Source organism: Antedon mediterranea, chromosome 3, assembly GCF_964355755.1.
Source record: "Antedon mediterranea chromosome 3, ecAntMedi1.1, whole genome shotgun sequence".
In the NCBI taxonomy this organism is placed as follows: Eukaryota; Metazoa; Echinodermata; class Crinoidea; order Comatulida; family Antedonidae; genus Antedon; species Antedon mediterranea.
In genome coordinates, this window is record NC_092672.1 from 8,233,201 (window position 1) to 8,244,069 (window position 10,869).

The 10,869-nt window shown below is 36.0% G+C and overlaps 2 protein-coding genes across 2 annotated transcripts; one reads left to right on the forward strand and one right to left on the reverse strand.

The window, feature by feature from the left end:
- Positions 1-796: 796 nt before the first annotated feature.
- On the forward strand, positions 797-7,403 carry LOC140043515 (cationic amino acid transporter 4-like). Its single transcript, XM_072088039.1, has 4 exons — positions 797-982; positions 3,274-5,015; positions 5,464-5,572; positions 5,994-7,403. The coding sequence occupies exons 2-4, from the start codon at positions 3,399-3,401 to the stop codon at positions 6,152-6,154; spliced, it is 1,887 nt and encodes a 628-aa protein (XP_071944140.1). The 5' UTR covers positions 797-982; positions 3,274-3,398; the 3' UTR covers positions 6,155-7,403.
- A 2,208-nt stretch (positions 7,404-9,611) lies between these two features.
- LOC140043984 (craniofacial development protein 2-like) lies at positions 9,612-10,136 on the reverse strand. Its single transcript, XM_072088469.1, has one exon. It carries the CDS (start codon positions 10,134-10,136, stop codon positions 9,612-9,614), a length of 525 nt encoding a protein of 174 aa, XP_071944570.1.
- Positions 10,137-10,869: the final 733 nt, after the last annotated feature.

Below are 10,869 nucleotides of genomic sequence, written 5' to 3' on the forward strand. Positions count from 1 at the left end.
TACCTTAATCGAAATTATATGAATTTTCAAATTATGAGTTTTACTATGGTTATAAATAGTTGCGAAGTCAAAAGCTAATAAAAATCTTACAAATGTACAATAAATGCCAATATGTTTTTTATTAATATGCAAATTAAATAATATATATTATGTTATAATAATGACTCTATATACTAAATAACTCTGTACCACAACGGACAATGTATTATTTAACTTTACCTTCGATTTCATGTAAATATGGTTTTTAATTTGGTATATTATTTATAAGTGAGTGTTCTTTATGGACTAATAATCTTTGGTGTAATTAACGTCGAAATACTTAATCATGACGCGTCTAAGATTTTCTAGAGCCTTGTCTACACAAATGTTATGTGACAAGAAAATGGGATGCGCCCATATATGTAAATGATGATGTCATGTCACTACCATATTTAGACATATCACCACCGTATTTGGGCACATCACACTTTTCGTCAAACTATTTTGATAGTGTAGACAGAGCTTTAGAGTTCTTGTGCTTTGGACAAAACCGTACACGCGTGTGCCTATTTCAGTGCTGAAGGACATAATAAAATCATAATTGTATATTATTACAAGCACCATTATTATAATTATCGCTTTTATATGTAATTGCTTAATTGGTCCATATCATTTTAAACATGGAAATCAAGGTCAAAATATTATTTGACCTGTCATAAATAAAATACGTAACTGCATAAAACAATACCCGGCACTCCTCAATCACGGATGCATAATTAACGGTTCATGCATTGATGAGACACTCGTTTACAATGACTTGTCAATTCACCACATGTTACCATATGGCCGTGAGGTAAGCATACCAGCGTAAACTTGATTCTATTGTACAAACGCCAACAATTATCGATTATCTATTTCATTATTACCGACCATTAAACCATATTGCTGTTGTTCAAGATATATGATTTCAATATTGGAACAGATAGGACAGCAACAGTGATTGGTACGTATACTTTTTTAGTATAGAAAGTATTTTAGAAAGAATTCACTTAAACTAACTGTCTATAATGGTTGTTGTTTACTGTACTCAAGCTGAAAGGAAATATAATTATTCACGAGCACCGGAATCCGGTATTTTCGGGGACCGCCGCGGAACGTATATAATATAAATAGTCTGTCAAAAATAACAAAACAATATAATTTTAGCTGTCAACCGAAGGGAGCTAGTTTTACGCACTGGACCCGCTACTGAATACACTAATTCACACTATGGGGATGAGTACAAGAACAAAATACCATCAAACTGTATATGTGACAACAAATATTATGCGGCCATATATGGACACGACTACATCATATCACTACTAATTTGGGCATATCACTACCATATTTGGGTACATCACACTTTTTGTTTGTCAAATTAGTTTGATAATGTAGACAGAGCTTAAGATCAAGATAACAGTAGATCACAACAACGAGTTATATTAGTTTCCAAATTTTTGTTGAAATTTGTTTTTAATTGAAGAAATGTTTTTTAGACGTGTGTTGTGGGACGACAAGTGCTTGAAACTAATGACTATAATATAAAAGACTGTAAAGTGGCTTCAGGATAATTATGTATTTTTATTTGATACATTAAAGTTTATGGGACAGTACTTCAAATCTAACAAAAATGAATTTGAATATATGAATATCACTCGATCGAATTTTGTCTACTTCAATAGGCATTTTAGACTTATAATTGTACATAAATAAACGCTTGGTTTCGTTGTTGTGTTATATATTGTATTAAAGAATTCAGGCTTCGCAATTGCAAACGCTAAAATAATATGTGTATTCATCCAAGATAAGAAAGAACTGGTTCTACTGTGAATACGACATGTCAAGTTGTCATATAGAACTAACACCTCCATCCATTTAGTGTTTACTATAACTTGACAAGAATATATTGTTTGAAGATTTGAATGGCGAAATCAAAATAAAGTTTGCGATACACCACGTATCTTAATTCTGAAAAACTGTTGAGTTTCTCGACGTTTCCATCAATATGCTTTGATCGTCCTCAGGAGTAAAAACTGAGGCCGATCAAAGCATAGTGATCGAAACGTCAAAATGATACGTGGTGTACCGCAAACTTTATATCAACATTTGACAAGAATAAACACAATACAAGTCCTATACCAATGGATACGACTAGTCCTAATCATTCTTATTATTATATTAAACAGTTTATTTTCCGTAATTAATAATAATATATAACTATAGTTCTGTGTACTATGGAGTTAATTCAAGTTATGATGAAAAAAAACCCAGAGTTAAGAGTTGGTATAGATTGTAAAATTTTGAGGGTATTGAATAAAGCATTGGTAGTATTATGTGTAAGCTGCGACAACACTGATTTAATATGTATTAATTTAGAATATTCAAACAAAATATATACTTAGTTTTAGGCCTACGTGGGTGGATAATTATTAAATTCAAATTATATTTCACGGGATATTTTGTCATTATAATATAACATATCGGGAGTTTAGGACTAAAACGGTCATAATACAGAGTATACTAACCAGCAAGTAATTGTGTTTTATTATTAGTAATATTTATATTCAAATGATGACACAATATTCTTGTTCAGAAAGCATTCATTTTATACGTGTAGGCCCTCATAACACCCTCGTTATCTACATTAAGAATGGATGTCATCATTTAGTTATATTAGCTGTAGCTGTATGGCTTATCATTATTGTGTAGCAGCAGCAATAAAAGCATGACAGTACTGTATAATGTAATTTGTAATACAGCCACACAACGTGATAATAATGTCGAATCTAACACTTGGGAATAGACGGTATACTAACGACTTGTTCACTCTAGTGTAATAACGACGGTTTATTAAAAGCTTTTAAAACAAATGGTGTATTACGTAGAAAATCTGTTTAAAAGAGCCTATACGTAAAGTACTAGAAAATGGCTGCATTGTGCAATGCTCTATATGACAATATGCAAATCGAGAGCGAAACACTGTTCTCATCTTTACAGTAACAGTAAGTCTTTCAAATACTACGTGCTCAAATGAATTAAAGTTTAATACCCTCTTGAACCATTAGTCAACTTTCTATTGACTATGCTTGGACATATAACAACAAAGTATTGGATATACGATTCATACCTATAATCTTTGAATGTTGATGAACTCATACAATAACATGTTATTACCTGAACTTTAATTCTTATCTATGTCCATTTGTTGTCAGTTTATCAAACAAATGAATAACCAGCTTATTTTTTTTTCAGTGACGTCAGCTTTAACGTTATTATGAAGGTGAATCGAATAAACACTAATAGGCTAAACATCTGACGTTTTATCAACTGAATCGATTAAATACTGATGTTACTTGAAAAAGTATTTTAACGTGAAAATGTCTAGGCTTAAAAGAGCTCTTTCCAATATCAATCGTAAAAAGCTTCTGGATGAAGATGTACTTGAGACACAGCTCGAAAGATGCCTTACCACCTGGGATATGACGCTACTCGGCATCGGCGCTATGATAGGCTCGGGTTTGTTTGTATTAACTGGCGAGGTTGCTGCCAACACAGCTGGGCCATCTGTAAGTCTGTCGTATTTTATTGCCGGAATCGCAGCACTACTGGCTGCCATTTGCTACGCCGAGTTTGGTGCAAGAATTCCAAAAGCGGGATCTGCGTATATATTCGCATATGTGGCAGTTGGAGAGATCTGGGCTTTTTTGGTAGGTTGGAATATTCTCTTGGAGTACGTAGTAGGAGCTGCTGCCACAGCAAAGGCATTCAGTGGATATTTTGATGAATTAACTGGCGGCTACATTAACCAGTTTATAATAGATACACTTCTTGGTGGAGAGGAATGGCAGTCTGATATCTTTTCTGACTTTCCGGACATTATGGCAGCTCTTTTAATTGTAATATTAATTATCCTAGTTTCATCAGGAGCTGCCCTATCCACAAAACTTAACAGCGTAGTTGTTGTAACAAGTCTAGGGCTTGTCATATTTATGTTCGTAACATCTATGTTTTACGCTGATGTCTCAAACTGGTCTGTAGGAAATGGTTATTTTGCGTACGGATTTACAGGGACCTTATCGGGTGCGGCAACATGTTTTTATGCGTATCTTGGATTTGAAGTTATTGCTGTCTCCGGTGAGGAGGCAAAAACACCAGCTAAAAGTATACCTCTGGCTACGATATACGCGTTTATTGTTTCTGCATCTTGCTACATTCTAGCTTCAATTGGATTGACATTAATGGTTCCTTACATGGACATTGATCCGGACGCCGCCTTCTCGGCTGCGTTTGAATATGTTGGCTTAGACTGGGCAAAATACATCGTTAGTATAGGAGCTGTACTTGCGATTCTGACCTCTTCATTTGGTAATATTTTTCCTCTACCACGATCACTTTACGCAATAGCAAGTGATGGTCTTCTTTTTAAAATATTTGCTAAGGTAAATGAACGAACGAAAGTACCAATATTTGGAGTCATTTTCTTTGGGATATTTTCAATCGTTTTAGCAATATTTTTTGATCTAGATGCTCTTATAGAATTTCTATCGATTGGCACCTTGTGTGGCTTCTCTTTTGTCGCCGCATCTGTAATAATTGTCAGATACTCACCAGAATTGTGCAACATCACAATACGCAACCCAAGAGGCCGCCCTGCCATCCCTAATAAAAGTTCTAATGGAGAGGTTAGTGACATTTTAGAGGAACCTGGAACTATTTCTAGTGAGAAGGAATTATTAACTGGACGATTGAAGGAACGCTTCCAATGTTTTGCCTTTCTTGAGAGTTCAGTGCCCGGTGAAACAGTTGTATACTGTTTAGCCTTCAGTGTAATTTGTGAATTTATGACAGCAATTGTTCTTGTCTATAAATACGAAGACTTGTTAGCAGGAGAATGGTGGGCTGTGATGTATGTCATCATTCTTGGTTCTCTTGCGATATTGTCATTTATGGTAATACCAATGCACCACCAAAGTGAGATTGAACTCGATTTCAAGGTATTGATTCATTCTAGTAACTAACACCAAGTAGATAAAATAACATATCGGGTATAAGACTAACTTGGCATCGGGGGTGAGGTGGGGGAGGGGGTACTATTCCAGGAGTGAAATAAGGCAATAAGTACACTTGGTGATCCCCTACTCTTTTAATGTTTATATGGGTTACAATGGTAAGTGGACCAAGGGCGTTTTGGATACATACCCACCATTAAACTTCCATCAAATATTATCTTATCGCGGGAGGAAGAGGTCACTATTTCTGTCCATTGCAAAAATTCCTTCTGATGTCAGGTGTCAATGTAAGGCAGGCCATGATGCCCTCTGACGTCATTACATTATCAGCATAGATAGTATAATATATAATTAATAGTATAATTCAAATATTCATATTGGCATAGGGATCATCATTCATTTAACACAATAAAATATCTATCTTTCCATCTAGGTTCCATTAGTTCCATTCTTTCCATTTGCAAGTATAACGTTGAACTTGATCCTGATGGCTGAATTGGACAGTTATACCTGGATAAGGTTCGTCATCTGGGTTGTTCTGGGTAAGTAGTCAACTTAACAATAAATTCTACTCTATAATTCTAACGAATGAGCACTGTCAATTACAATGAAGGGAATTAACTTAGGGCCCATTCAGGCTTAGTTATTTACCCGCTGTTAAGTTGGCTTCATTGGCCGATCATCGCTAATTTTGGTGGGCAGGTCACCAACTTAACCGAGTAACTAAGCCTAAACGTGATGAATATCGGAAAGAAATTGAAAGATTATGGTGAATATCATGGTAAATATACCAACAGTCGCAAATAAACACATTTTAACTAGGGCCCTCCATCCAACGCTCACTTGAACATGAACATGATAAGCGTATTTTGGCCGGATCTATTTGTACAATTGAGAGATCTCAAATGTGTGTCTCCTGGCAGAGTTTATAAATCTCTGATTTCTCTTGTCATTTTTAAATAGGTTTAATTATATACGGTTGCTACGGATACAGTCACAGCATTGCCAATCAAGACGCCATTGGATTTGTACCACTTGTCGACACACACCTACTAAACGACGCGGGACAGACAGAAAACGGTGATACAACATATGGTGGAACCAATGGCATAAACCAGACGTAGTTATACATTTATGTGCCTCATAACTGTGTTACAGTGACATTAACAATGTTTTAAACGGCGCCCAGTACAAATACATTCAATTGATGTAATCTGATGGACTTCTAAATTATTAGATATTACTTGAGATTATTATGCGCATGTTTACGAGATCTAAGACCTTTTCATATTAATGAATTAATATCTGTTCTAGTATAATCAACGGGTAGTTCAATTTATACTTTATTATATGCCTGTAAAATTTATATTTGTAACGTACAGTAGCTTTTATATTTAGTATTGGACCAAGACGATTTCTTATTTATTAGGATGAGTAAGTTATACAGTAATCTACACCTACACCAAATATCAAATGAATGGAAAAAACCACAACAATGCGAATGAGGACGAGACGTATAAACTATTCACACTGCCTTATTGATATCTTGATTAAATGATCTAACATGTAATTGGATGTGTTTGATTGTGTACTTTCATGTATTTTATAAATGTGATAATTATAGGATATACAATGATATAACCTATTTTCTGTATCGCGTGATGATATACCTTCTCTTGCGCTTTTAAGCTTCAATACATAATGACACTGACTCAAAAACATTTGTCAATAATATCTGTTACTACCACGTAAATTATGTTACGCCTCTCGGTTTATTAAAATGATAATTTATCACACGAATAAAGTTTTTTTTTTTTTTAACTAATACTGTGCGTACTAGTACTTGACTCTTTCTACAGCGAACGTCTTGCCGATGTGTTCCATGCTATATTGGAAGACACCAACCATCCTCTTCATAACAACATTATTGGCTCCGTTATCGTTAGAAGTGGTAGAATGAGGACGGTGAATGCACAGACGGACCGTTACAAGTGCTCGTTCTACCCAGCTGGGATAAGGCATTATAACAAAACATTTGTTAGATAGTCTCCCTTATATTTATAGTTATTTTTTTAGGCAAGCCAAGGTTTATGAGCACTGTAATTTCCATTAATTTTTTGGACAATAAATGAATCTGTATCTGTATCTGTATCTGTAAATATATGAAAATACAAAACATGTATAATATTTTAGAGTAAGATTGTTAAAATACTTACAATTTCCAAGATCTGTATATGGTAATTCCTATGTAATACGCGTAGAAAGTATTGAATTTAAATTTGTTTATGACTTGAGGTCAGCTAGTACTTATGACGTATAACAAATGCGTGCACGTCTATGATTTCTGGCGACATATTCACGACAGAAACTACTTCAAGCAATTATGTAATATTGACAAAATTAAACTGAGAAATTATCTTTATTTATTTCGTTGTCATTTTGATTAGTAAAACTAATAAAGGCTATTTAGAAACAGTTCGTCGCGTGTGAATGCAATAAGGTTTTTTTTCTTAGCATCAATCATTATCATCTATTATGGAATGATTGTTTATTCGATTCTCTGCTATACGTATACATTTTGTACTGTAGAGCCTTCAACATAACTTAACCGATCCTTCCTTGATTCAGGTATCTCTCATTTGTCAACTACTATCAAGAATGCTATTGTGCATGGTTTTACCGATGTGTGAGATATTATCTCTCTCGAAGTGCCATATCATGAGACTTTGGCGATCATGTTGTGCCACAATTCTCTGTCTATTGCCATATTCAGCAACTCTACTTCTTTGGTATTCTCGCCTCTATTCCGAATCCATTCAGCTATGCTGGCCAACCAAGTGACTCTTTTCCTCCCTCTGCTCCTTCTTCCTTCTATTTTCCCCGTTAATGCCAAGTTCTCCAGACCTCCCTTCCTCAACACATGTCCCATGAATCTCATCTGTCTAATCCTAATATCCTTCAGTAGTTTCCTGCATACTCCAGCTCTTATCAATACATCTTCATTACTAACTCTATCTGTCCATGGAATTCTCATCATTCTCTTTAGAAACCACATCTCACAGCTTTCCAATCTTTTTCTGAGGTCAGTTGTGATTGACCAGGCTTCACTTCCATACATCAGCACAGGATAGATGTAGCAGTTTAATACACGCAACCTGGTTTCCATACTCATCGCACAGTTCTTCAAGATATTCTCCATTTCTCCAAATGCGGATTTCGCAAAGACTATCCTTCTCTTTATCTCCGTTACACACCTGGCATCATCTGTTATTTTGCTCCCAAGATAGTTAAAAGAGGACACCTGCTGAATTAACTGGTCTCCTGCTTGAAGGTTACACGTTGGACTCTCCTTTTTTGACACTACTAAACACTCTGTCTTACTACAATTTATAGACAGACCCATCTTTTTGCTCTCTACTACAACCACATCCAGCAACCTTTGGAGATCTTCAGCTGACTCTGCCAGTAGAACTGTGTCATCTGCATATCTGATGGTTGTAATATTTCTACCACAAATTCTCAAACCCTTCTCATTATCTAGCTCTCTCAAGATCAACTCGCTATAGTAGTTAAACAAGTCTGGTGACATTACACAGCCCTGTCTCACTCCTCTTCCAATACTTGTGTAGTCACTGTAACATGCAGTCTGTTTCCAGTACAAATTTTGCAACAATCTAAGATCCTTTCCATGTAGGTCAAGCTTGCTAAGTTCTTGAAATAGCTACTCATGCCTTACTTTGTCAAATGCCTTGGTGTAGTCTATGAAACACATGTATACATCTTTCTGCATCTCCACTGCCCTTTCAGTTATCATTCTTATCACAAAGATGGCATTCCTGGTGCCTGAATCCTTTACAAAACCAAACTGCTCACTCCCAATCTCTGGTTTTAATCTGCTTCTTGCTCTCATAAGTAGTATCCTCAGAATGATCTTGGTGACATGACTCATGAGGGTGATTGTACGATGTTTTTCACATTCTACAGCACCTGGTTTCTTCGGAAGGGCAATAAAAATGGACTTACTCAAGTCCTCAGGGAAGCTTCCATCCTCGTATATCTTATTGATCACTTCAGGTAACTTTTCCACTCCATACTCTTCTAATGCCTCAATCATCTCGATGACTACACCATCCGGTCCTGCCGCCTTATTCTTCCTCAATATCTTGATTGCTGTTCGTACTTCTGCTTTCAAGATCTTCGGTCCTTCTTCTGAGTCAGGAAAGCTTGGCATTGCTTGTCTAACATAAAAAAACAGCTCCCCGATATACTCTGTCGATCTTTTCAAAATATCAGTCTTTTCAACAAGCATTGTTCCATCTTTTGCCTTAATGCATCCAGAGTTTGAGCAGCCAGACTTCCTTCCAGTGATCTCATTTAGTCTCTGATAAATCTTGTGGTTGTTGTTCTCTAGTCCACTCTCAATCTCCTCACACTGTGTGTTAAGCCACTTTTCTTTTGCCTCCCTGCACTTTTGCTTAATTTCTCTATCTAGATCTTTATATTCTTTACTTGATCTACTACTAATCTTCTGTTGATCCGTCATCATTGATAGTATCTCTTCCGACACCCATATGTTCTTCCTTATCTCTCTTTCTTAGGTAAGGATTCTTTGGCTGTCTCAACAAGGATGTCTCTCATTGCATCCCACGTAATCTCTTCACCTTCGTCTACAAGGATGTCAAACTTATTCCTCACTTGAATGGAATATTCCAAACGGATCTCCGGACTGTTTAGCTGCTCAAAGTCTAATTTCTGTACATTTTTGGCTTTCTTCACCTTTTTTAACTTTGATTGAAGTGTGCAAACCACTGGAATGTGGTCACTTCCACAATCTGCCCCTGGATATGTTTTTGCATGAGTCACTGCCCTTTTCCACCTACTGTTTACTGCAATGTAGTCAATCTGATTCCTCGTCACATCACCAGGGCTCTTCCATGTGTATATTCGTCTGGGATGCTCTTTAAACCATGTATTTGTTATGGTCATATCCTTAGCTTTACACCAGTTCACCCATCTGTCGCCACGCGCATTTCTTTCACCCATCCTATGCTCTCCAACTGTGTTTCCATCTTGTTCATGGCCAACCTTTGCATTCAGATCACCCATGATGAAATTTATCTCATCTGATTTGCATTGGGATTTGGTCTAAGGTCCCATAAAAGTTATCTATCTCTTCATCTGTGCTGTCAGCTGTAGGTGCATAAACCACTATGATAGAGATATTGAAGGGTTGTCCCTGCAGTTTGACCAGCATAACTCTTTCACTCACAGCCCAATAGCCCAGCATACATTTAGCCATATCACCATCCAAAAGCAACCCTACACCTTTTACATGTTTGTCTCCTCCAGCGTAAATCATCTTGTAATCATCAATCATAAATTCACCATTATTTGTCCAATGAGTTTCATTTATCCCTAATATATTGATATTGAGTCTTATCATTTCCTGGTTAACATTTTCAAGTTTGCCATCTTGATACAAGGTCCTCACATTCCACGTTCCTAGTCTGATTGTACTTCTATTGAGATATTATAGTTTAATCAAATATTTAAAAGATTCTTGTCTCACTGTTTCTATCGATTGTTTGATAATTTCAGAGCTAGCATTACTGCTACCAGAATCACAGTAAGCATGTATCAAGTCAAGACAAGTGAATGAATTCTATTTGTGAACTTAATTTAGAATCAAAGTAGCCAATATCCTGGAGGCACTGACAAGTATATGGATACTCTTAGATTGGTATCGTTTAGCACATTTCATTGCAAGGCAAAATGATGCAATTGCCAACTCTTCTAGATTCCCTAGTCTAACATCTGTGTGATCACACATCAATATACT

Coding starts and splice junctions, on each gene's coding strand:
- LOC140043984 (XM_072088469.1), bottom strand. CDS start 10,136: ATGGGTGATCTGAATGCAAAGGTTGGCCATGAACAAGATGGAAACACA.
- LOC140043515 (XM_072088039.1), top strand. CDS start 3,399: ATGTCTAGGCTTAAAAGAGCTCTTTCCAATATCAATCGTAAAAAGCTT. Junction 5,016..5,463: donor AGATTGAACTCGATTTCAAG/GTATTGATTCAT, acceptor CTTTCCATCTAG/GTTCCATTAGTTCCATTCTT. Junction 5,573..5,993: donor CGTCATCTGGGTTGTTCTGG/GTAAGTAGTCAA, acceptor ATTTTTAAATAG/GTTTAATTATATACGGTTGC.